Source organism: Trypanosoma rangeli (genome assembly GCF_003719475.1).
Source record: "Trypanosoma rangeli strain AM80 chromosome Unknown Tra_15.4_contig_00072, whole genome shotgun sequence".
Lineage (NCBI taxonomy): Eukaryota > Euglenozoa > Kinetoplastea > Trypanosomatida > Trypanosomatidae > Trypanosoma > Trypanosoma rangeli.
In genome coordinates, this window is record NW_021705818.1 from 4,147 (window position 1) to 27,848 (window position 23,702).

At 57.1% G+C, this 23,702-nt stretch overlaps 12 protein-coding genes across 12 annotated transcripts, besides 16 other annotated features; all 12 read left to right on the forward strand.

Moving 5' to 3' along the window:
- The first annotated feature begins 11 nt into the window (after positions 1–11).
- Positions 12–61: a microsatellite.
- Positions 62–79: a microsatellite.
- Positions 80–195: 116 nt separating this feature from the next.
- Positions 196–1,764, forward strand: TraAM80_02942 (uncharacterized protein; the record flags this gene model as incomplete). Its single annotated transcript, XM_029379929.1, has 1 exon — positions 196–1,764. One exon carries the CDS (start codon positions 196–198, stop codon positions 1,762–1,764), a length of 1,569 nt encoding a protein of 522 aa, XP_029240145.1.
- Positions 1,765–2,301: 537 nt separating this feature from the next.
- On the forward strand, positions 2,302–2,664 carry TraAM80_02943 (uncharacterized protein; the record flags this gene model as incomplete). The annotated part of the gene is made up of 1 exon (XM_029379930.1): positions 2,302–2,664. One exon carries the CDS (start codon positions 2,302–2,304, stop codon positions 2,662–2,664), a length of 363 nt encoding a protein of 120 aa, XP_029240146.1.
- Positions 2,665–2,825: 161 nt separating this feature from the next.
- TraAM80_02944 (uncharacterized protein) lies at positions 2,826–3,149 on the forward strand (the record flags this gene model as incomplete). The annotated part of the gene is made up of 1 exon (XM_029379931.1): positions 2,826–3,149. The coding sequence occupies one exon, from the start codon at positions 2,826–2,828 to the stop codon at positions 3,147–3,149; it is 324 nt and encodes a 107-aa protein (XP_029240147.1).
- Positions 3,150–3,385: 236 nt separating this feature from the next.
- Positions 3,386–3,417: a microsatellite.
- Positions 3,418–3,447: 30 nt separating this feature from the next.
- Positions 3,448–3,468: a microsatellite.
- A 136-nt stretch (positions 3,469–3,604) lies between these two features.
- Positions 3,605–3,638: a microsatellite.
- Positions 3,639–3,991: 353 nt separating this feature from the next.
- On the forward strand, positions 3,992–4,624 carry TraAM80_02945 (uncharacterized protein; the record flags this gene model as incomplete). Its single annotated transcript, XM_029379932.1, has 1 exon — positions 3,992–4,624. One exon carries the CDS (start codon positions 3,992–3,994, stop codon positions 4,622–4,624), a length of 633 nt encoding a protein of 210 aa, XP_029240148.1.
- A 189-nt stretch (positions 4,625–4,813) lies between these two features.
- Positions 4,814–4,839: a microsatellite.
- Positions 4,840–4,889: 50 nt separating this feature from the next.
- TraAM80_02946 (uncharacterized protein) lies at positions 4,890–6,845 on the forward strand (the record flags this gene model as incomplete). Its single annotated transcript, XM_029379933.1, has 1 exon — positions 4,890–6,845. One exon carries the CDS (start codon positions 4,890–4,892, stop codon positions 6,843–6,845), a length of 1,956 nt encoding a protein of 651 aa, XP_029240149.1.
- A 71-nt stretch (positions 6,846–6,916) lies between these two features.
- Positions 6,917–6,944: a microsatellite.
- Positions 6,945–7,123: 179 nt separating this feature from the next.
- Positions 7,124–7,154: a microsatellite.
- Positions 7,155–7,279: 125 nt separating this feature from the next.
- On the forward strand, positions 7,280–8,323 carry TraAM80_02947 (putative nucleotide sugar transporter; the record flags this gene model as incomplete). The annotated part of the gene is made up of 1 exon (XM_029379934.1): positions 7,280–8,323. The coding sequence occupies one exon, from the start codon at positions 7,280–7,282 to the stop codon at positions 8,321–8,323; it is 1,044 nt and encodes a 347-aa protein (XP_029240150.1).
- Positions 8,324–8,728: 405 nt separating this feature from the next.
- TraAM80_02948 (uncharacterized protein) lies at positions 8,729–10,939 on the forward strand (the record flags this gene model as incomplete). Its single annotated transcript, XM_029379935.1, has 1 exon — positions 8,729–10,939. One exon carries the CDS (start codon positions 8,729–8,731, stop codon positions 10,937–10,939), a length of 2,211 nt encoding a protein of 736 aa, XP_029240151.1.
- Positions 10,940–11,387: 448 nt separating this feature from the next.
- TraAM80_02949 (uncharacterized protein) lies at positions 11,388–12,434 on the forward strand (the record flags this gene model as incomplete). Its single annotated transcript, XM_029379936.1, has 1 exon — positions 11,388–12,434. One exon carries the CDS (start codon positions 11,388–11,390, stop codon positions 12,432–12,434), a length of 1,047 nt encoding a protein of 348 aa, XP_029240152.1.
- Positions 12,435–12,479: 45 nt separating this feature from the next.
- Positions 12,480–12,524: a microsatellite.
- Positions 12,525–12,629: 105 nt separating this feature from the next.
- Positions 12,630–12,649: a microsatellite.
- An 89-nt stretch (positions 12,650–12,738) lies between these two features.
- TraAM80_02950 (putative RAB GDP dissociation inhibitor alpha) lies at positions 12,739–15,678 on the forward strand (the record flags this gene model as incomplete). Its single annotated transcript, XM_029379937.1, has 1 exon — positions 12,739–15,678. One exon carries the CDS (start codon positions 12,739–12,741, stop codon positions 15,676–15,678), a length of 2,940 nt encoding a protein of 979 aa, XP_029240153.1.
- Positions 15,679–15,930: 252 nt separating this feature from the next.
- Positions 15,931–15,953: a microsatellite.
- A 16-nt stretch (positions 15,954–15,969) lies between these two features.
- Positions 15,970–16,323, forward strand: TraAM80_02951 (putative dolichol phosphate-mannose biosynthesis regulatory protein; the record flags this gene model as incomplete). The annotated part of the gene is made up of 1 exon (XM_029379938.1): positions 15,970–16,323. The coding sequence occupies one exon, from the start codon at positions 15,970–15,972 to the stop codon at positions 16,321–16,323; it is 354 nt and encodes a 117-aa protein (XP_029240154.1).
- Positions 16,324–16,348: 25 nt separating this feature from the next.
- Positions 16,349–16,389: a microsatellite.
- Positions 16,390–16,421: 32 nt separating this feature from the next.
- Positions 16,422–16,440: a microsatellite.
- Positions 16,441–16,649: 209 nt separating this feature from the next.
- On the forward strand, positions 16,650–17,723 carry TraAM80_02952 (uncharacterized protein; the record flags this gene model as incomplete). Its single annotated transcript, XM_029379939.1, has 1 exon — positions 16,650–17,723. One exon carries the CDS (start codon positions 16,650–16,652, stop codon positions 17,721–17,723), a length of 1,074 nt encoding a protein of 357 aa, XP_029240155.1.
- Positions 17,724–18,142: 419 nt separating this feature from the next.
- Positions 18,143–18,170: a microsatellite.
- Positions 18,171–18,249: 79 nt separating this feature from the next.
- Positions 18,250–18,276: a microsatellite.
- Positions 18,277–18,492: 216 nt separating this feature from the next.
- Positions 18,493–18,519: a microsatellite.
- A 468-nt stretch (positions 18,520–18,987) lies between these two features.
- TraAM80_02953 (uncharacterized protein) lies at positions 18,988–23,643 on the forward strand (the record flags this gene model as incomplete). The annotated part of the gene is made up of 1 exon (XM_029379940.1): positions 18,988–23,643. The coding sequence occupies one exon, from the start codon at positions 18,988–18,990 to the stop codon at positions 23,641–23,643; it is 4,656 nt and encodes a 1,551-aa protein (XP_029240156.1).
- Between the last annotated feature and the right edge of the window lie 59 nt (positions 23,644–23,702).

Here is a 23,702-nt window from a genome sequence, read left to right on the forward strand (position 1 = left end):
ACTACTATTCGTTTTTTCGTTTTTTTTTTTTTTTTGTTGTGTGTGTGTGTGTTTGTTGTTTGATTGCCCGTTTTGTTTGCTCCCTGTCGGGTCCCTCGTCGCAGTCGATGGTGTTGTCGTTGCTCGCTTCATGTCTTTTCCCCCATCTTCCACCCGCAAAAGAGAAGGAAGCCAATAAATATATATATAAAGAAAATGGATGACCAGCCGAGTCTCGGCGGAGCTTTACGGAACCGCAACGTCATGCTTATTATTTTGTTTTGTTTCCTGGACAACGCCTGCTTCAGCCTGTGGAGCGCGCAGCTCCTCCCCGTGCTCGTCCACAGGCTCGGCGGAGACCACGCCGTCGGGTGGTCTGCCGCCGCGTGCGGGATGGCGCAAATTGCAGGCGCTGCAGTGGTGGGTTACGCGGGCGATAAACTCCCCCGCATCGAAAGCATTAGGTCCGCGTTTTGTTGTGGTATTTTGGCGGTCGCTGCAACGCTGGTGGCGGTGCGTCTCCTGGTTTTGCCCGCGATTTACATCACGCAGGTCCTATGGGGCGTGTACATAGGCATGGTGTCCACAAGCACGGAGGCGCTCTTCGCTGACAGCGTCCTCTCCGGGCAGCGGGCGTTCATCTACAACGTTAAGTGGATTGTACAGACGATGTGCTACTGCGTCGGCTACACGGTGGCGCTGTTGATGTTGCTGCAGAAGGGAAATAACTGGTCGATAGAAAGCATTCAGCTTGTCATGACGATTGGACTCGCGGTACACCCTTTGGCACACGTTGTCCTCCTCCTGCTGCGGGACGAGGATCTCCTAACCTACGACGCAGTCGGCGTGTACTCCCTCGTGAAGGATCAGCAAAGACAGTGGCAGGAAGGGATAGTGGAGGTGAAAGAGAACAACGAACGAGTGAAGGTATTGGCCAGCTCGTTAGAATCACCGCTACTTAACAAAATAAATTCATTAACGGTGAATTCGGGAAAAACCTCGCCTGGTCATGGCAGGGGCGGCTACCATGCGGGGTCACCCGGGGCCAATCAAGGTGAGCCACAATGTGGGGAAAATGGAGTTTTTTCCGGTTCCAGCAACAGCAATGGCAACACCTTGGATGCGAGACGCTTTGGTGGTGTTTACGTCTCAAGTCATCGTATTTGGGTTTTGACTGCTTTGCCGTACGTGCTGTGTTTCACGGAATTCTGGATGGCGGTTGGCGCCGGCATGACAGTGCAGTATCTAACGATTTTTCTAATCAACACCTTCGGCATCGCCCCCACGTGGTTGTTGACCTCATACATCATTATCTCATGCAGCACTGCGCTGTGCTCCACGGTGCTGCGTTACGTGGGCGAGCACTTCGTGGGACGACTACCTGCTGTTATTACTGTGCGTCTCATAGGTACCACCTTCCTCGCCCTGCTGGCTATCGTGGTTAGTAAGACGACACCTCTAGCCGTCGTCCTCACCTTCTTTATAGCACGTAACGCGGCCATGAACTCCACCATGGGCATCACGCGCAGTCTCATCATGGACTGCGTGCCAAAGTCCAGTCGTGCCAAATGGTCCGCCTTTGAGAGTGTCTCGTCCCTCACATGGGCGGGAAGTGCGGTGATTGGCGGGTACATTTCCGACGCCAAAGGCTATCAGTACACGTTTTTCGTTACATCCATAATTCACTACATTGGCATACTGATACTTGTACCGGCTGCCATTGCGACGCACGGCATGGAGCGGCATCTCTCTCAGGTAAAGCGCGAGGAGCATAACTCTGAATGATGTTATGCCTTTTTTTTTGTCTTTACCGTCATTTCCTTTCTTGTTTTCTTTCTTCTTGTTGTTGGACTTTTTTTGGCTTTGCACGTCCGATGCAATGGAGGAGTGGCTTGCCGTGATTACCCAGGACTCGAGAGGCTGTGTGGTGGTAACGTGGCTTTTTGGCAATGCCGCACGTGGGAGGCCTCGCAGGGTTCTTTTTGTTTCTTTCTTTCTAGTGACAGTAAGCAGGCAGGCGTATTTTCTTTTTTTTTCGTGTTGCTATTTTGGCAGAGTGGGGGGTGGGGGACGGTGATGAGCTGAAACACCGCGGATGCAACCCGTCACTGAAGTGTGCGCGCTTTTTTCCTTTTTTTTTGTTTCCACTGCGCGCTTCCAGTTGCGGCTAGCCCCACTGGAGTGTGTTGTTTTTTTTTCTTTTTTTAGTATGCCGTAGAGGTGTACACGTGTGTGGCATACGAGCGAAGAGGTCCGTGGCGATTTCCACGGACGAAGGACCTTTCGTGGTGACTGGGCGGCGTTGCACAATCCCATCGTTTGATGCGTGTTGGTTTTCTGTGTTATTGGCGGTGCGTGCTTTCCACTGTGGTACTCGCAGGAGGTTCGGATCTTCATCAACCGTCTCTGGTGTGGGTGGCGCAGATGACAGGCGCGCTCGTTACCAGCTTTGCAGGTAAGATGCCACGGCAGACGCGTATTAGGCTTGGCGCGTTTAGCGGCATGGTGGACGCTGCACTCTCTCTTTTTGGTGCTTCTGTGTTGCAGGCCCGTACGTCCTCTACTTTTCCACCATGCTGGTGGGGCTCGTACCCCCGGCAGTGGTTTCCACAGGGACGAAGGTGTTGTGTGGTGACACCATCTAAACCGGCCGGCGGGACTTTGCGTATAACCTTAAGTGGGTGAACCCGACCTTGTGTGCGACTGCGTTGGCTCCGCCGCCTCGCTTGTCGTGCTTGTAAGAGTTGGCAACGAGTGGGATTTGAACAGCCTAAGCTCATTCATGAACACGGGTGTCTTGCTGCACCCCGTCGCCCAGCTCGCGCTTCTCATGCTGAAGGATAAATATGCGCTGGAGGAGGACGTGGGGGGCCCACGCGTCACAGCATGTCGTCGTCTCTGACGCCATCGATACCCCAAGGCTCAGTAAGGAAATGACGTTACCCATCCAGTGGAGCAATGACAGTCTCACTTCGAGTGACTGCGTACTGTCACTAGAGTACCATCTTCTACCTGAAACCGGGCACGTTGGAGCTCACCGAGGCGCCAGACTCGGTGGAGTGGGTGCAGCAAGAGCATCGGTGGAAGGAAGACGCCGAGGAAAAGAGGTGGAAGCTAGCTCAGCGTTGTCTGGGCTCCGCCGGTACCGTTTCGTTGGCAACGACGATTGAGGGACGTCAGGGCGCGCTGCAGCAATCGAGGAAAGATTCTGCCACCGTCTGATGATGCTGGCGGGGTGCGTATTTGCCTTGTGGTAAGTGGAGAAGCGAGGGAACGAGCGACACCGAGGCGAGGGAGGGCGTAGAACGGGGCCACCTGCAGCTGGTTGTCGTTGCAGTTGCAAGGATGGCGACAGGAGGATTTCTTAGGTGGTGTTTTGCGCATTTTGCTACTAGTTTCCAGAGTGTTTCTATTTACTTTTTTTTTTTTTGGTTTTTTGCTTTGGATAATATGATCCTGTACTTATGGTCTCTCTCTCTCTCTCTATCTTAGTGTGTGTGTGTGTCTCCGCGAAAAGGATATGGGGCACCGTGTTGCTTTGCCTCTGTGCCTTTGCTTCAACTTTGTTTGTGTATTTCTTCCGCACCACTGCGTTGATGTGGGTGTTGTGAATGCGCGAGCAAACACACATACACATACACATACCTATCCATATATACGTCTACGTTACTGTTGTGCATTGTTGAGGCACCGTTATTGCTTTAATGTTTCGTGGTGCTTCCAACTGATGGTCTCGCTGATGTACCACCAAAAGGACGATATCTACTTGCAGCCGTGATGGTGCCTGGCGGGCGGGCTGTGCTGTGTGGCGGCCCTTGAGGTCTAAATGTTATTGAGGTTTCTTTTTTCGTACCTCACCTTTGTTTAGTGTTATTATTTATTATTACGTGTGTTTTTTTTGAGTGGATTTTGTTTGTTCGCTGTTGGATTTGTGGAGGGTTGTTGTTAGTGTTTCGTGCCGCACCTGTTGGGTCGCCTCGCCAGCAGGACGTCATCCCCTGCGGGAGCTGAAATGGTGCCGCGCGGCTCCGCGTCGCAGGTCGGCCCTGCGCCCCCCGCTCCCCTCGCCGATGCTGCCGATGCTGCCGACGCCGACACAGTGCAAAACTACATCGCAATGGCGGTGCCACTCCTACACATGCTGCAGCAGCGACAGACGGCCCAGGCAGCGGCAGTGGCAGGCGAGATGAAGCGGCGGTGGGGGGATCGGGCAGGGCCGGCAACCGAGCTGCTTAGACTGCTGCAGCACCATGACAATGCACGACAGGAGCAACTGGAGGTGGCGGGCGAGGAAGAAGAAGGTGAAGATGATGATGGCTCTGCAAGTGGCACCTCCGTTGGCGACGATGGCAGGAGTAGTGGTAGCAGCAACGAGAACAACGATGACGAGGAAGAGGAAGAGGAAGAAGAGGACACCGCTGTCGAAAACGAGGAGGTGATGCAGGCACTACGGCGAATTCTTGAGAGGCTTCCGCCGTGCCGCGCTGAGGGACCTCCAGGACTTGGGAGAGCCACATCACCGACGGAGGTGGAGGGACCCGACGAGAAGAGTGAAACTGAGGAGGAGAAGCACATCTTCAGAGGTGTTGCTGGGGCTGTGGAGCGTGAAATGAGGCGCCTGGCGGTTGTCCGGAAGCACCGCTGAACGACCACGTTAGCCGCCACATTATGATGTGAAAAGGAGTGTTAGGTGTCCGCCGCACCATGTGGTGCGGCTTGCATTTCTCTTCTTCCCGTCTTGCCCACGCGCGTGTGTATATCTGCTGAAGCGGCGATGCTACAGACGCGTCCGCACAGTGATTTATATTTATTCCTTGTTCTTTCTGTTGATTTGCTCTCTCTCTCTCTCTCTCTCTCTCTGCATTAATTACAATAGGTCAATGCGGCGCACATGCATATGGTTAGGCATTATGGGGACCACTAACGGCACCAACGCCGCTACCGTAGCAGCAGCAGCAGCAGCAGCACGAACCATGCTGCCCCTTGAGTCGCTGCGTTGCATACGCGAAACCATGGTGCGGAGTATACTACTATCATCAAAGCCGCTCAAGTCACATGAGTTTGTGGACATAGTCAAGCGCGAGTACCATCACCATCAGGCAACGACGACGGTGCCAACGAAGTCAACTTTACCACAAGAGGCTTGGAGCAACAAAGGTTCAGCGACACGAGTGGCGGCGAGTGTGAGGGAGAGTGACGTGGAAGTGTACGGTGAGGCCGGAACTCAGAGCCCCATTGCGTATCTACTGAGTTTTCTCAGCTCTGCGTCCAAGGAGTCTGGTGACACGTCATCCATCCACGATGCAGCTTCATCCTGCCCTGTTGAGGCAACCGTGCGTTTACTACTGGCCATCGACTCACAATTTCGCATCTCTCCAGCTGGATATGTGTGCTATCCAAACTTGCCGTCGTTGTTTCTCGCTTCAACCAACGTGGAGCAGGATGATACGTGGTTGCAGGTGGGGCGTCAAATTGTGCGAGCAGATGAGGCGAGGCCCTGCAGCCGTGGAGGCGAACATGGCTGTAGGGCTGCAATCAGCGCAGTTGCGGGTGAGCTGACCCGGTGGACCTACATGCTTAGCCTGTGGTTCATGCTGGATGCCTTCACAGAAGCCGACGATGGGAATGCAGCAACCGATGGCCTCAACACGCATGACGGTGCGTCCGTTTCAAAACGTCTCATGCAACATTGGGTGGCTGCGTTTGATGAGCGTGAGCTACCACCGCTGCTGCTTCAAGAGGTCACAACGGGCGGTGGGTGGGACATCTCAAGCGCGCGATCCGTGTCCTCCTCGCTGGAGCTGCGGGAAACTTTGGAGGGAAGCGACGTTTTCCGGCGCTGGTGTTCTGAGGCGAAGGAGGGTTATCTGGGCGACATCCTGGTGCATGCTCCGCAACTCACGCAGTCTCAGCCGCTGCTGTTGCAACAGGTGAATGACCAGTTGGGGTACTTCTTCGTTTTTGTGCTTGGTGCCCCCATCCCGCTGGGTCGTCTGTCAGCGTTGATGCAGTGGGCAAGTCTCCCATTTGCGTCGCACTATCGCTCCCTGCTTCACTTTCTCCTCCTCTACGTGGGCAACCCCGCTGTGGCACAAATGGAGCGGCAGCTGAAACGTCGCCGCGAGGCCAATAAGCGATGGACAAATGTGTTGCGATCCCGCCTGCTGGAAGATCAGGGTCGCCACTGGCACCCGGACAAGCGTCACCCGCTGGTGGGTCGTTACGCCTCGCGTGAGTACAAGGAAAAGACGCCAGACACGACGGAGCTGACAGCTGCACCTGGCGGCAACGATACGAAAAGAACGTCAGGAGGCAAGTCATTGGAGGTTGGATTGATATCCAGCGAGCAGTGTGCCTTGTGGCTGCGGAACGGCAGCGGCTCCCTCGTTAACCCGAAGATAACGGATGTGTGCCGTTGCCTCTTCCTGCAGCCGGAGGCGATGACGCCACTGGAGGTTACGACGCAGACCCCGTCTGAAGTGTTGGAGAGTTTTGAGGCGGTAGCAGCAGGGTCAGATAATGACGTGGTGGTGTTCTCTCTTTTGCCGTACGTCTTTGAGCGTCGTGTGTGCCGTGTAATTCGTGCGTGGTGGGCTCTCGAGGGGCAGTACACCACAGCGACCAGGCCTAGCGGTGCCATCGCCGTCATCCCTGTGCAGCGGCTCTGTCAGTTGTGTCTGTGGGAACATGAGTACGGGGCTGCCGCTGCAAACAAGATGATGCTGCACTATTTAAGATCAGTAATAACAGCGGAAGCCGTCGTGCAGTTAGTGCCGCCCCCCGCCCTGGCTGACGCGACGGCCACGTCAACGGAGGATGCAGGACGTTGGCTTGTGGTGCTCCGCCCCATGACGGAAGAGCGGTGACCAAAAAAAGGACGGAACGAGAGGGAGACAAGATAACGCACATATTTATTCACAGTCGGCTGATATGGGTCTCTGTCTGTCTGTCTGTCTGTGTGTGTGGTCATTGATGTTGCGGGGCGTTAACTCTCCGTTCTTTGGCAATCTCCTGCAGGGGCTCTGGGTCCCGCCCTCGCACAGCTACCACCTGTATATTCTTGCTTCTTTCCGCTATCTGCGCGGTTATCCTCTTTGTCGTCACACCTCTGCGTTTTTGTTCTTGTTTGTTTACAGTTGTACGTGGTGGGGGGGGGGGAGGGGGAGGGGAGGGGGCATTTCTCTCACTATTCTTGTTTTTTTGCCCTGTTCGTATTGCTGGATCTACGTCTGTGTGTCATGGTCTGTTTCTTCTTTTTACTATTGCTGTTGCTCACTGTCGGAGCTGCCGCCAGAGTCAGATGGGGTGTGAGGCCGTGGTGGAAGTGTCCTGCAGTGAGGCGGATGCGAATGAGGCGGCGCAGCTGATGCCTGTTGAACCCCCGCAGTTGGGTCTGTGGCCGAGTTTAGCTTTGTCCGGCGTGTACATTGGCAGCAGCATCATGTCCTTCCTCGCGATACGGTACATCAGAGTGCTGGAGAAGCGGGGGGAGGCCACGTACAACAACGCGGCGATTGTGATGTCAATTGAGGTGGCAAAGATGCTCGTGTCTGTGACGCTGCGGTACCTGTCGAGTGGTGAATTCGTGCCGTTTAGTGTGACAGTTGGGCCGCAACGCTGGCATCTGTGGCGAATGAGCTGGTTGTACATCACCCCCGCCTTCCTCTACGCGCTGTACAACAACCTCACCTACGTGAATCTCCGCCTGTTTGACCCCGGCACGGTGCAGCTGTTTATGCAGACCCGCATCCTTTTCACCGGGTTCCTTTTTGTGTTTCTGCTCCACCGGTCCCTCTCCATGCGGCAGTGGGGAGCGCTTGGGATCTTGACCGTCGGCCTCTTCATCAAGTATGTCTCCCCCACCGTGATGCAGGCGGTGGGGGTGCGCCTCCTGGCGATCCAGCTGCAGGCGTTTCTTTCTTCCCTCGCCGGCGTGTACAATGAGGTGGCCTTCAAACGTGAGGCCGGCACCAGCATCCATCTACAGAACTTTTTTATGTATTTGTATGGCATTTTATTTAACCTAATGCTTGGTCTCCTTGTAGCTCCGCAGAAGTACCTTCACGAAAGTATTTTTTGCAACTCACACGTTATCTTAATTCCCATTATTTTGCTGGGAACCATAAACGGCCTCACTGCGGCATTCATGCTTAAATTTATCAACGTCATTGTAAAGGCCTTCGCCGCCTCCGTGGAGGTGATTCTCACACCCGTTGTGGCAGCTGCCGTACTTGGGGAACCACTCACGTGGCAAGACTTCACGGCAGGCGTCTTTGTCATGTGTTCAGTGTACCTTTACTACACCAAAGGATGTGGCGGCAATGTCACGTGTAAATCGAAGTAGCGACAACATGGAAGGGGGAAAAAGAAAGGGTGCGGTGCGTGGGGCAACAAGACAAGAAGGAAAAAAAACGTGGTGTTGGGTTTCGTGTCTCTTGAAAATCCGTGGAAAGTTTGTTCACTGTCTTATTTCGACGTGGGCGTCTGCCTGTGGATGGCCACACTAGAGAGGTTTCATTCTCGTGTAACTAACGAGGTTGCTTGGCGTCATACACGCCCGCTTCTGTGAGTGTGAAAAGTCCACGAGTTTGCTGCAGGGAAGGGAGAAACACTGCGAGGAGCGGGCGGGCGGGGGGGGGGGGAGAAGGAAAAGGTGTCAGGTAGGGCATCATCCCAACGTCTTTTTCTTTTTTTTCCCGTGTATCGCTAGGCGACGAAGGGAACCAGCGGCGGCAGAAAAAGAGAAGGAATGCGATTAGTAGGTGTACGCCGCATACGCTCTAGTCTCACTGACCACCGGCGTTCGAGCAGCAGCGGTGGGACGTCGGGTGGAGCCGCAGCTGGGACCTCGACGCGGCAGCGGGGGGGGGTGTATGATGTTGATGACATGACAAACCTGGACGAGCACCGTCGCCTCTCCGCCTCTATGGTGGAGCTGCAACGCTTGAGGGAGAAAGCCGCGTTGAGCGCGCGGGACGCCAACCGCCGTGAGCAAGAGCTTCACCGCGTCAAGTCTGAGCACGCCACGGTGCGGCAGCAACTTGAGCACATCATCCGTGACTTGTTAGAAAGGCAGAAAGGCCTCTCCGAGGAGGTGCGGCAGAGCCACCATGAAATGCAGCTTCTTCGTGAGGAGGCGGCAGCAAATCACTCGGCACGAGTAGCCGTACGAGAAGCGCAGCATCAGCAGCTGCAGGAGGAGCTGCAGGCAAGTCAAAGTCGCGAGGCGGAAGCTGCTGGGGAGCTGGCGGTCGTGATGGAGAAGCTGGTCAAGGCCGACACGTATATCAAGACACTCTCCGATGAGGCCGTGGAGTATCAGCTGGGGATTGAGCGGCTGCAACAGCAGCTTGACGCTGCAACAAAGGAGTTGGCTCGGAAACACGATGCGAGAGAGGAGGAAAGTAAATTGATAACATCTGAGGAGACAGCTCGCAAAAAAAAAGAAGTCCAGGAGTTATGGACGGAGCTGGTGACTGCAACGCTTGAGTGTGCCGACAGCTGTGACACGATGAGTCGTGAGTGCGACGAATTCATTGATGTCATCAAGGAGGAGCAGCAGCGTGCCTGCCAGAGGCAAAGTAGCATTATCGGTAGGAGTAGTGGTGGCTGCGGCGGAACCGGAACCGAGACCGAGACCGAGACCGTTGCGGTGAAGATGGAAGGTAAGAAGGGCCCTCCGCAGGAGCGCGTCACCTTTATGTCGTGTAAACCCACAGGGGCGGAACTTGAGCGCCTCTTACACACATCTCGCGCGCCGCGGCAGCATGGAGAAAGCGAGGGTAAGAACAAAGACAGTGCCATTGTTTGGGAGGGCACTGCCCGTGTGATTGCTCGGGTGCTGCGTGGCATGCAAATGGCGCTGCGTGAGTCTAAAGGCGATGTGCTTGTTGCAGGCCGTGCCTACGCAGAGTTGTGCCGCGCGGGTCGTAGTGTGGCAGCGGAGGTGGCGGAGCTTCAGGCGATGTGCGGTGAGGAGCGTGCCATGGCCGCGGCGCTAGCGCAACAGCTTGCACACGCGCAGCATGACCTCCGTGTCGAGAAGGAGCGGGCGGACCATCTGCAGGCGTCACTAGACGAAACGTCCGACATCATGGCGGAGGCCGCGGCGCTTGCAGAGGAGCGTACCTCCCGCATGGAAAAACTGCTCCGCGAGAACACCGCCTTGGAGGAGGCGCTCCAGGCGCAGCGAGCGTCCCTTCGGGAGCGCGATGATGCCGTTGCCGCCGCTGAGCAAAAGCTACGGACGCTGCAAGATACGATGCGGCGCGAGCAGACGGAATGCTACTCCATACGTGAGGAGTTGCAGCGAAGCAGGCAGGAGGCCAAGACTGTGCAGGAGGACCGTGACGCAGCAAGGTGTGAACTGCATGAACTTGAACGCAACATGCAAGTGCTGAAGGAAGCGATGAAGCAGAGTGATGTTGACTGCCGATACCTGCGCAAGTGCATCGAGGAACTGCAACGGCAACTGGCACAGGCGCAGAAGGAGAAAGACGCCCTAAGTGAGGTGGTGGAGTCAGGGGAGCGGGAAAAGCGACAATTGCGTGTACAAATAGATCGTTCGAAACGTGATGGCAACAGCACTGCTGCTGCTGGGCTTTGCACCAACGTGTCCGCGCCCTCGCCGCTGCGGCAGTGGAAGGAGCAATGCGAAGAAACAGAGATGGTGGCGTCTAGTGTGAACCAGCAAGAGGCTGGATCGCTGCGGCAGCCCCCGCAGGGGACGGAGCCGATGGATAAGGTGCGATGGTGGAAGGAGAAACTGCAGGCGATTACATCATCCGTGTCATCCCCCACGCCACTCTTCAGTACTCCGCCTGCCTGTCGAAAAGAAGAAAAGATTGGCCTCACAGACGACTTTCACATACTCGCCACGAACAGTGCAACTCTCGCCTCATTGGCATACGGAGCCTCGCCGCCATCGCGGAAGCCCAACGGCAACCGTGTCATTATGTAGCACGCGAGGCGTTGTCGTTTGGCTTCCTGCAGTCGGAAGGTGAAGAATGGGAAGGACACCGGGCACGTTCTATTTGTGACTGTGCTCTTTTCCATCCTCTTTCTTGCCTCACGCTGTGGTGATGCAGCTTTCCGTACTCTGTGTATACATATACATGCGTGCATATTTGATTACAGGGTGGGTTGGAGAGAGAGAGAGAGAAGGAAAAGGAGGGGCAGTGTTCTTTTGGCCCCTGTTATATCTTAGCCCTGCTTTGTCTCACTTCCTTTTATTATTATATTCTTCTTCTTGGTTTTCTTTGGTCTTTGTTGTTGTTGTTTGTGTGTGGCTGCAGCTGCGGCGGGGCAGGGAAAGATACAAACAACAACAACAAAGCAGAGGGAGTGAGCTGGAGGGCGTGAGGCTCAAACACCACAATTCCCTCCAGCCCCCGCACGGAGAGAGCCGCATGGACGTCGTAGTAGCGTCATCGTCCTTTTTGGTCTCCTCCTCGACCGTTTTGGGTGGTGCCTCAGCAGTCTCCGCGCGGGTGCCGCAACCATGGTCGCTTCTTGCCCACCAACGCAACTCACGCCACCCTCCCTCGCAGAGGCAGGCAGAAACGTCCTCCAGCTCCACCTACCCCGCGGCGGAGGGGATGTGTGAGGGTGGGAGTGTTGGTATTCCTGCCGGAGCGGTCGTCACATCGCCGTGTGGTCTGATGGATGCTCAAGAGGGGGAGGAGACGGCGTTGCACTCTCCGATTGTCTCCACCGCGTGCGTTGCCTGGCGTGTGGCACCAAAGTTGTTCCTGACGACTGAGCCCTCAGAGCGCCGTGGCAGTGCCGATGGGGGAGACTGTGATCCAGCAGCGGCGGCAGGGGAGGGGGGCGGTGGTGGGTACAAGCTATTGGCCTTCCTGCAGCGACATGCATCCCCGTGGTGTCACGGAGAGGAGGCGGAGAGTGCGCTGGGCGTGTTCGCGGCGGTGCTGAAGCTGGTGCGCGAGGTCCATCTTTCGCGGTGCCCTTTGTGTGCCCCACGGCACCCACCGAACTGGTGGACCTCGGTACGGGATGAAAAGCGATACCGTGAAATCCTGCATGACAGACACAACCGCGAAGTTAAAAAAATTCGACAACACGAAGATGTTAATGGTGGTGGGGATACAGAAAACGATGAAGATTCAGAGCTGGGCGCTTTGGGGCGTTCACGCATTCTTGTAGACGGCGCAGTGGGAGACGCGGAACGGCGGCTGGGGTGGCGGCAGCAGCTGCTGCCGACGCTAGAGACATGGAGCACTAAAAATGGTTTTCAATTATCCTTGGCAGGGGCGCATCAACGGCTGCGTCTCGAGGCAGTGGCGTTTCTTGAGCACGTCTACAGCCGCAGAGAGCACCTCCATGCGACACGCCCTGTCATGTACTCTGTGCGTCTAGATGCACATCTGCTGCGGCGCGAGTGCGCGGCGCTTGGTGGTATCGTCCTCCTTGAGGCCCTCCTGCTGGGCCTCTGACACCAGAAGGAGGAGGAGGGCGCGATCCACGGCGTGCAGTTGCGATTGTTTTTTTTTTTTTGCTTATGTGTATATTTCCTTTTTTTTTTTGCCTTTGTCTGCATGCACTCCTCCTTCTGCAGCGGTGCTGGTGGTCGCCGTGCCTTTCATCTGTAGTCCAGTCCCCTTTTCTTTTTTGGCCCTGTGTTTTATCCTTCACTCTCTCTCTCTCTCTCATCCCCTCGTGCTCCTCGCCGCACAGGGGCAGCAAAGCCGGAAAGGTGTGTGTGGAGGGGGAGGGACAAGAGTGAAGGAAGGAAAAGAAATGTCGTCCGACGATGAGCAGGGACTGGGCGATTTGTTTGCCGCGGACGACCAGGCAACGGAGGTGGTGTGCCCCATCGAAGAGGTCGTCGTGGACCGCGTGCAGTTGAGTCGCGAAGGCACAACAAACACGGGTTTCACGACGCGTGTTGAGTGCTTTGATCGTGAGGCGCCTGCGGGGCGGCGGTGTCTTGCACCGCTGCGGGTGTACATCCGTCACAAACGGCACAGCTTGTGGGGCCACAGGCTGTGGAATGCCGCGAAGTACCTGGTGAAGCGGATGGACAGCCGCATGATTGACGTGCGCGGGAAGACGGTGCTGGAGCTCGGCGCCGGCCTGGGTGTTCCGTCGCTCGCCGCGTTCCGAAACGGCGCCCGGTGCGTGGTGGTGACCGACTACCCAGACCCGGACATCTTGGAGATACTCGAGATGAACGTGCAGGCAAACTGCACCCCGGACATGCTTGACGTCGATGCCGCGGCGTTTCTCTTACAAGAGGCGGAGCGGCTAAAACTCGTCCGAGCGCCCGGCACAAGTGGGGAGAAGTCGTTATCCGAGACGGAGCGTCAGCAGGCGCTAAACACGCGTTGCGTGGTGGAGCCTCTGCTCTGGGGCAAGGAGGAACAGACTCGCAAGGCGCTGTCGTACACAGGTGGGGGCGGCTTTGAAATTGTGCTGCTCTCTGATATTCTCTTTAACCACATCTGCAACGATGACCTGGCGGACACGCTTGTACGTTTACTGCAGCGCAGCCAACACGCCGCCGCCTACTGCGTCTTCTCCCACCACCGCGCGCACAAGCAGGTGGAGGACCTGGAGTTTTTTGACAAGTGCGTAGCACGTGGACTGCGCTGTGAGCAGGTGGACGAGGAGAGTTACCCCATGATGTTCCCCGACGACCGCGGTCCGGTGGAAATTCGGCAGCCAGTCAAGGCATATAAAATTGTGCACCGCTTCGATGACGCGGGGACTGCGCTTGCGCTCGGAAACGACGCGTTTGACGTTGTCATCCAAGGGACGGGGATGGTGCAGTCGATGGTGTCAGCAGCGCTCGCTCGCAGTGGTGTTCGTGTGCTGCACTGCGACGGCGAGGACGACTACGGCGGCGCCTTCAAGACAATGACGGTGGAGCGGCTACGGGCGTACATCACGGGTGCCGCCGCGGTATTTCCGGAAGACATCGACGATGACTGTGGCGCAAAGTGCAGTCGCGAGCAACGCCCCCCACTCTGCCGAGCAGTCATTGCGGTGGATCGTATGGACGAGCTTGAGCTGCGCGAGCGGCATCGCTACCTGCTGGATCTGCTTCCAACACATTACCTCGCCAACGGGGAAACGGCGCAGCAGCTTATTTCCTCTGACATGGCGCGTCACATGGAGTTTCAGTGTTTTAGTGGCTTTTTTTTTATGGTCTGCTCGAGCGAGGGCACGGTGCGACTGCAAAGCGTCCCACTGACGCGCGCGCAGGTGTTTGCCGCTACGCATGTGAGCCTGCTACAGAAACGCCGGGTGATGAAGTTTGTCAAGGACATGGAGGCGTCCCTCGCAGAGCAGCTACATGCACGTACCGCAGACGTTGGGGATGATCCACTTTCGCAGGCTGCTCAGGAGAAAGCCCGCATTGCTTTTGAGGAGGCCAAACGCCTCTTTGCACAGGAAGCCGCCATACATCCTGAAGAAACGTTAAGTACGATGATTGAACGCAAGTATGGCATTAACGGAGTCGCGCTTGACACAGTGACACTCATGCGACAACTTGATGCTAGGCCCGGACAGCTGGTGCACTCTTTGGAGTTGGTACGGCAGGTGCTTAAATCCACCGGAGCCTTTGGTGGTGTGACCCCTTTCCTGCTGCCCGCCTACGGCAGCAGTGAGATGCCACAGAACATGTGTCGCATTGCCGCCGTATGGGATGCCACTTTTGTGTTGCGGCGTAGTTTACTTTTACCCTGTCATCATCGTCGTCGGGAACTACAAGCCGTGGGCAATAGCACCGCCCCATCGGTTGAGATGAGCAACCGCCAGCGTGTCAAGGCTAAGGTGGTGGTGGTGCCCCGCACACTGGCGCGTGCGTTTGGGGTCTCGTCGTCTTCGCAGGATCCTGCCACGACGCCCACGGTGAGGGAGGATGCCGATAAGAGCCATCATGATAACAACAGCAGTGAGGAGGTGCGGTTCTCTCGGGTCATTATGGTTGCAAAGACACCACTTGTGTCATGGGCTGCGCTGCGTGCCGCCGGTTGCATAGATGGGGCGAGGGTTGGGGGAGACGACAGGGGGGAGGCCTTTCCGCCGGCCTTCCTTGCCCTCTGCGAGGTGCGGTCGGGTGTGGTGGTGCATGTCCAGCAGGTGAGCGCCGTCTCGGAACAGGCGCCGAACGATGGCGGCTCTGTCGTCGTGCACTTCACCGCCAATGAGTGGGAAATGGACGCGGAGGAATTGCGCCAGTTCGTTGTGCGTACGTTTGTGCGGCAAGATCCCAAGCCGGAGGCGGCAGTTGCCTCTCAGGTGCATGAGTCTGAGCTGCTTTTCCTGGCCTCCTTCACGGTGAGGGAGGCAGAGGAGGCGCTGCGCGGTCTTCTCCGTCCCGCCGCAGAGGAGGACGGAGACGCCAGCGAGACCCGCAAGGCCCATCCGTACGCCGTGGAGGAGTACCGCAAACGCCTGCAACAACAACAACAACAACAACGGCAGATGTGTGGAGGGGAGATGTCGGAGGGCGATGACGTGTCTCCGCTCATTGTGCCGGTGCCGACACTCTTCCAGAACCCCATCGACGACGGCGCCTATCTGAGGGCTGCGCAGCGGGCGTACGACGAGGTGGTGAGAAGGCTGCAGCTGTCGGAGGGCGACGGCAAACAGTACATCTTTTTCGAACGACTGCCGCCCGTTCCCGGGCAGAATGTGTGCGTGTGTGATAATATGCCTTTAAGCAACTGAAGAGAATAAACCCGGGGTGAAGGGATGAACCGCGAGAAGTGAGAGGAAGTCGAGGAAAACTAAAAACAAAAGAGGCAATATACGTGCATAACACGGAAGGGAGTTGGTTGGTTGATTTACTTTCATTCTCTATGTATGGAAGTGGGTGTTGGGAAGTGGTCACGTCTTTCCTCAATGGCCCCCTGTTTTTGCCCCGTTTTATTTTTTGCTCGTCTATGGCCACCGCGGAAAAAGATAGCACGTGTGTGTGTGTATATATATATATATATATATATTAGTGACAGTCGTGCGATGTTGTTTGACCGAACAATCGCCAAGGCACTCTTAGTGATCACCACAGTCGTTTACGGGTACTATGTCATCTGGATTGGTGTGACGCCGCTTATTGACCCTTCACACTTCACGCAGCACTTATTTCCCCCACGCGAGTACGGGCTGCTGCTCGCCGGGGTCGTAATGACATCAGGCTTGGGCCTCAGCATGACAGCGGCCTCTGTGCACACCATCCGGCAAACAGGCATGGGGAGCAAGGCCAACAGTCACTCCGCTGTGGTTGTGTGTGGAGACGGCGATGCGTATGGGCGGCGATCGCGATGTACTGCAAACTCCACAATGTGTGGTGCGGTGCGGGGGGCCAGCTGTTAGTTTTCTCGCCTTACATCGCATGTGGGTTGTTGTTGTTGTTTTTTTTTTTTTTGGTGCTGTTCGTTGCTTCCTCATGCTCTTTCACAGGCGTGCCTGCGTCTCTCTCTCTCTCTCTCTATGCATGCATGCATGTCGTCTGGTGTTCCTCCCATATTCTTTGCCTCCTCTTCTGGACGGTGCCAGGAGGCTTGCTCTGTCTCTCTGTGTGTCTAGCGTGGCTGGCGGGAAACCTGCAGGGTCTACTCGCGAGCAAAATCCGCACAAACAACTTAAAATATTAAACGAAAATTAAAAACAAAAAGAGGGGGAGAAGAGGGAATTTGGAAATGGCGTCAACTTTGTTTCAGCAGTACGTCTCGTGGGTTCGCGAGAACAAGGAGAATGCGCTGAGTCTGGAGCGGTTCACACAGATAGCTGCCAGGATTGCCACCGACCCACGCAACCTTGTCACCGCTGAGCTCTCGTGGACGCTGATCAAGCTTCACTCACTCACGAATAGGGTGATCCTCTCGACGGCAGGTCGACGCGTGGGACGCACCGAGCAAGCCAGTGTCATTCTCAGGACAGTGTCGGAGGTTGAGTGTCTACTGGAGCTGGGACTGCGCCGCTTCTGCGGTCATGGGACGGCGTGGAATGTGTTGTTGGTTCTTGAAGCATTTAAGTGCATGCTTAATGTGTTTGTGCACCAGCAGCTGTTCATTGTGCCGTGGATATGGCCCGCTGTGCGCCGGCGGCTGCGACTGATATTGCAGCAATTCCTCATGCTTCCGGAACACGTCAAGCAGGCATCCTCGGCGGTGATGGAGAAGTTAGATGCTACATTCTGCGGTCATGTCCCATTGGCGCCGATGCAGGCAAGCACGCCTGAACACGCAGACACACGACTCGTCATTCCTCGTGTTGCGGTACGACGGATGCATCACCGGACCGCAGCGGAGGCCGGCGAAAAAGAGCTGGTTGCGGGAGCCAGTGAAGGCTTTCCGTGTACGGCGATTGACTTACTGGGGCTTTTGGTGGACCTTGTTCTGGTGCTTCGGCCGTTGCTGTTGTTGTTCTGCGCTAAGCGCGTGTTTCCAGCTGGCGCGGCGGGCATTGCTGCACTACCCTTCCCATCGAAGGCGCATGGCGACGGGCGCGACAAGCAGAAGGACGCGGACTACCGCGACGAGCTGCTCCTGGTACAGGCGGCAGTGAATGACGGGGTGTCCAGGTCGCTGCTCTCCAGCTGGGGAGTAGGGCTGTCGTTCTTTGGCCTGGACGCCGCGCTTGCCCTGCTTTCGCGGTACATCCGGCGCCACCGTGTGCCGGTGGTGTACATCAACAACACCGAGGCTTGTACCGAGGCGAAGGACGGTGAGGTCTCCTCGTGTGGCGACGATGCCGGCATCCCCCCGTGTTAGCCACGCGGATACCAACGGCAACGGCAGTGCTGACCCAGCAGAGCCCTTCCTGCCATCGCTGCCGCGGCCGCCGACGGGGGGTGTGGCCGAGATCACCCCCACTCTCTCGCGCGACAGTCTTCGTTTGCAGCAGGTGTTTCGCAACATGGCGTTCTCCTTCCTGCGGGACCCCTTTTTCCCAGCACTGCTGCAGCAGTTTGTGTACAGACACTTCGTTGTGGGCCGCGTAAACCGCATTCCGCTTTTAGGACCGATTCTCGCGTTTCAGTTTGCCTACTTCCTCTGCAAGCAGCACTACTGTTTCATGTATCTTCTTGAGCAGTGATAAACCACATGTATACAGGCGTGTGTGTTTGTGTGGATGTATGAGTTTGAGGGCTGCAGCTGTTATGGGGATCGTTGAAGAAGAAGAAAAAGTTTATATATATATATATGTGATAAACATATTAAAATCCTCATTACCAAAAAGAGAGTGCATAATAGTTGTGTCTGGACGGAACAAGAAGGAGCGAGCACAAACAGTACAAAAAATAATAATAATAATAATAATAATGAGGGGGAACAAAGCAAGAAAGGAATGACCGAAGTGTGGCCGTTGACGCGTGACAGACTGCGCGGGTGGATGTTTCTGCTTACTCGCCTCTCGGATGGAGGAGCGGCGAGGAACACGAGTTGGTGGCAAGGCGAAGGAAGGCAGCACGACTGCATAAATAGATAACTATATGCATGGATAGAAAGGGTGGAGTTGTAGAAAAAAGGGAATAGCGACGTGTGTGTGTGTGGGTGGGTGGGTGTGGTTCTGCGGCGTTAGTTATGAATGTTTATTGCTGGTGTTTGTGCCGGTGGAGTGTGGCATTGTCACGTGGGGCTCCGACGAGTGTCGTCAGCCGGGTTTTTGCTAATTTGTGAATCGTACAGTATGGTGGTGCGTGGACCCACGCGCGTATAGTGCATACTTGTTTTTGTGTAGACCACGTGAGAGCCAGGGCGAAGCAGCTGGAGGGAGGAGCCTTTTGGCGCTTCAGCCTATGTTCAATCATTTTTTCTTTCTGCCTTTATATCTTTCTCTGTGTGTTCGCCATGCTGCTGGTCTTTCACTGCCTTGGCGTGGGGAGGAGAAAGCAGCAGCAGCAGCAAACGAAGGAAGAGGGAAGGCGTATCTCTGTGGGAGAAGACAGGCACACGCACATACATACCGCGTAGAACATCGCGCACGTGGGACGGAGAGCGGTCGGCGGGGCGATGACGAGTGTAGGGGGGAGACATGGAGGCGACGGGGGACGCTGTGGAGTTGGCGCTGCAGCGGTACCGCAGCAGTGTGCGCGGGAAGCTGCTCGGTGAGGCTCTAGTGGAATCCTCGTCCCTTGTCGCTGCAGCACTGGCGGAGATGTCGCAGTCGCACGCCCGTACGGTGTCGGAGATGAACGCGCAGGTTGCAGGGCTGCAGGAGCAGCTCTTCGAGGCGGTTGCCGTCATTGAATCACTGGGAGGGCAAACCGCCGATGACACGCACGCGTTCTCGCCTCCGTCCGTGGCACAGCGTTCTTTTGCGCTAGAGGTCGACACAAGTTCGCACGAGAAGGGTGATGACAGCACGCGGAGACCCACAGAAACGGAGGAGACTCGGCTAACGGATGAACAAGAGCAACAGCAGCGCCTGTCGTCTCTGGGGGGTGCGACATCTGAGGCGTTTCGTACAGCACAAAGTGGCAGTCGGTGCACAGGTGGGACCGCCCTTCCAGAAAGCGACCCGGCTCACTCCCCACTCAGCGCGGAGCTTCTTCAGACCCGTGGCACATTGAAGTTGCAGCAGCAGCAACAAGCATCTATGGGGGCGCAGCTGAAGGAGTTGACCGCGCTGTTGTCAAGGGTGGTGAAGGAGAATGCCACGTATCGTCAAGAAGTTCAGCTCCTGCGTGCGACAACGGTCTCCGTCGAGGAGCACCGACGACTTTTGCAGGAGCGTGATGCGCTGGAGCAGGAGTGTCAAACCATGAAAGTGGAATTGCAGCGTTTAAAGGCAGAAATGGAGACGGCGTTGGGTGCTGGGTCTTTGCTGCCGCAGCAGCAGCAGGGGACGAGCTTGCTGGACTTGGGTCATATACATGAAGGCGTTCATGCCCTGCTGCAAAACCCCTCCGTGTCGGCGGTGTCAGCAGAAGTAGCAGCCGAGGACGTTACACACAGCTCGAGCTGGAGGCAACAAACCTTTCACTCGGCGCATAGCCAGTCGGCGGAGGTTATGCATCCTGCTCCCACTTGGAACGGGGAGGAGTTGCAGCACGAAGGCCTTTGGAAGACAGCCATTCGAGAGCTGGAGCAGCAGGCCGTTATTGCGGCATCGCAATTTTCTGCTGCGGAACGACTGCGTGAGGCAGAGAGCCGCATCGAGGAACTAGAGAGCCTCGAGGCGGAACTACGCACCGCGCTGGAAATGCTGGAGGCTGAGGACAAGTGCGTTCGCGAGGACTGTGAGCAGCTGGTGTTCCGCAACGCGGTCCTGACACAGCAGGTGGCTTCCCTGCTTGTACGTGTAGAACGGCAGCGCCGCGTGCTGGAGCGGCAGGAGCTACAGAAACCGTTGCTGGAGGAGGGGGAGTCGGTGTCTGATTCCGAGGTACTCCTCGCGGACGAGGAGCCGTTGCGTCCCAACAGTCGCCGTACGCAGCGAGGCCGCGTGGCGTCGGCGGTTCAGTCCCTCCTTGAGCGTCGCGGTGCCGTGTCGGCGCATGCGGCACCGTCAGTAGGAGTGGCAGCCGAGGCAGTGGGCGCTCAAGAGGGTATTAGCAGTTTCTTGGATGTCACGCTGCAGCCGGCCGAGCCTCTGGAGGTTGAGGGGGGTGTGCGGACAGGCATGAGTGTGTTCGCCAGGAGCTCGCATCGCTCGCGCCGCTTGCTGGCGCTGCGCAACTTGGGCTCCCCGTCTGTGGAGGCGGACGTCACGCGTACTCCGCAGCTCCCGCTCACTGATTGCCTCACCGGCGTCGCGCTGGGACGTCCGTCGCACTACGCGGTCATCGCCCCCGAGCCGCTTGCAGCGGCAAATCGCAGCGGTGGAGGTGGCAGTCACCGCCCGAGTCACAGCAGCGCACACAGTGGGAACTCCGCAGACTCGGCGACAAGGACCTTGTGTGTCAGCGAGGGCACAGAAGAGGATGGGCAGTTTCTGGAGCTCCTGCGTGAGGACGAGAACCTTGACCGCTACTCCGTCAACTCTGTGGCGCAGCTGCTGCAGCGCAATCAGGAGCTACTGCAGCAGCTGTACGCAGCAACGCAGCGCGCTGAGGACTTGGAGCGGCGACTGTGCAAACATGACGACGAAGAAAATGCCGCGGAAGACGGGGGAAGCCATGCCACCTCCGACGTGGAGGCCGCGCAGCCGCACCGCCGCGTAAATCGCAAGCGTAGGCGGGAAGAGACACCGTCCGAGGAGTTGCCGTCACATCAGCAACAACAACAGCGCAAGGAGGAAGGTGGCGGATGGGACTCATTGCAGAGGCGTGCGTTCCGTCATCACTGCGAAGAGGAAGAAAACAAAGAGGTGCGGGAGGAAGAGGAAGAGGGGGACGACGCAGGGCGGTTTCTCCTGGCGTCGGATGATCGCTACCTGCGGCTGAAGGCCCATATGGAGGAGCACATGAGTGCCGTGCTACAGAAGCATAAGGCCCAGCTGACGTTAACAGACAATGGCCTGGCTGCCGCGCTCCTTCGCATACTGGGGCTTGAGCGCAGATCGGGTGAGGGCGGCAGCGGGAGTAGTGGTCACTGCCGTCACAGCGGCAGCCCAGAGGCGGCGTCAGCGGTGGCATCCGCAACAGGTACGGTTAACGATGCCGTTGTCACCTCGCTTGTTCGCCTCTGCACAGAGCTGGGGGTACGTGCGGCCAACCAGACCGTCGATCTCGTCTCCGCCCAGCAGTCAGAGCACGCGGAGATGATGCAGAAGTGCTGGGAAGAGGCGCAGCGTGTCCTTTTACGCTCTGCAGTGGACCTCCAGGCAGCCATTGCTGGCTTGCCGCACGCTGCACCGTCCGCTGGTGCCCAGAAGTCTGAGGACGCCGCAGCGGCGGGGGTGGGAAGTCGCAGTGAACACGACCAGGCGCATTTGCTGCAAAATATCACAAGTCTGCTGCGCACGGCGTCCCTGAAGGAGCACACCATTCAGCGGGTCTTGCAATTGGCTGCCAGGCGACGGCGGATGGTGCAGCGCGTCTGTGCGGAACCCCTCCAAGAGGCTGGTGACGGTGATGAACATGATGGCGATGATGATGATGATGATGACATCACCGATGGGCGACAGGCACTGCGGCAGCTTCAGGTGAAGCTCGAGGGAGCGCAGACGCAGTACGAAAAGCTTCTCACGGCCCATCACGAGGAGCGGAAGCAGCACACCACTCTTCTGGATCGCATGTGGCGCATGGAGGAGGAGAAGGCTGATGCCGTACGCTCCCGTGACGAGGCGTTGGAGCGCATGGCAACTATGATGACGCGCGAAGAATACGAGGCTACTGTTGATGCACTTGATGCCGCCAAGGCGACCACGGAGGATCTGGAGGCACAGCTGCGGTACGCGCAGGAAACCAACAACCAGCAACTGCAGGAACTAAATCACTGGCGGCAGGTGGGTGTGGAACACGAGCGACAGCGCGAGGCGGACGCCGCAATTGTGGCGAGGCAGTTGTCCGATAAGGACCGCCTTATTGCCCAACTGGTGCAGCAGAATCACCAGATTGAGGCACGCAATGCGGAGCAGCAGGCGAGCATTCGTCAGATGGAGGCGTACGCAACACAACAGCGGGATAAACTGACGGCCCAGTACGAAGATGAACGGGCGCTTCGAGAGCAGTTGCGCCGCGTAGAGCGTGCGCTGCTGGAGCAGCAATGCACGCAGGATCTGTTGTTTGCCATCTTCCCCGGTGATCGTGCGTTGGCGGAGAACCGCAACTTGATTCAGGCAATGCATGCTGAGAAGGAGCGACTCGCAGAGACGGTGGCGTCGTTGCAGCTTAGCCTTGACAAGGCGCATCGTGACTTGGACTCGGCGCAGCTGCGCATACACGCGGCGGAGCAGGCGCGTCAGGATGCGGAGTTGCATCTACATGAGGCGTCTCTGTGTCGGCCCAACATCGCACCTGCCACGGTGGCCCGAGCAGAAACAGACGTGGAGACTGTGGAGTTGGAGCTGCTGCAGCGCATAAACGCCACGCTGCTGGCGGAGAAGCGGGACTGGATGGAACGGGAGGCGCTCCTGCGTGAACAGCTTGCGGTTCTTGGACGAGATCCGGTCAGCGAAAACGCGCGACGTTACGGGCTGAAGGCGACCCGGAGCTTCGAAGAACAACTGGTGGAGTTACAAGAACGGTGCCTGGCGCTGCAGGCACGGGTAGAGGAGGCCAAGGGGGTGCAGGAAACCGTAACACGGCTGACCAGCGACGTGGAGTCCTTGACGACGCAGTTGGACGCCACCAAAAGCGCCCTGACGACTCAGCAGGCGTCCAACGAAGCGCTGCAGAAGGAACTGGACACGATGGTTTTGGCCATGCAGCAGAAGGAGGAGTCGCACGATGCGGTGAGGCTGACACTAACGGAGAAAGAGGAGCTCATCAGCAGCATCACCGGGGCGGTCAGCATGCTTGAAAAGGAGGTGGAGAAAATGGATGAGCGTCTGCGCGCTGGCGACGAGGAGAGACAGCGACTCTACCAGGACAATGTTAAGCTCATTGAAAACGTCGCGGCGCTGATGGAAGATGTGAAGAAGAAAGAGGCGGAGCGGAAGGCGGCGCAGGCGGCCTTGGCGCAAGGGCTTGCCTCCGCCTCGGCGGCCGCGGCGTCGCATCGCTGGCGGGGTCGCAGCGCTGGGGGTGGCAGCAGCACGGGGCCGATGTCCATCACCGGCTCACTCGGGAGAACACCCACTTAGATAGATCCCACGGCGTGCGTGCGTTGTAATTGGCGTGCCTTTCTTTCTTTTGTTTTTGT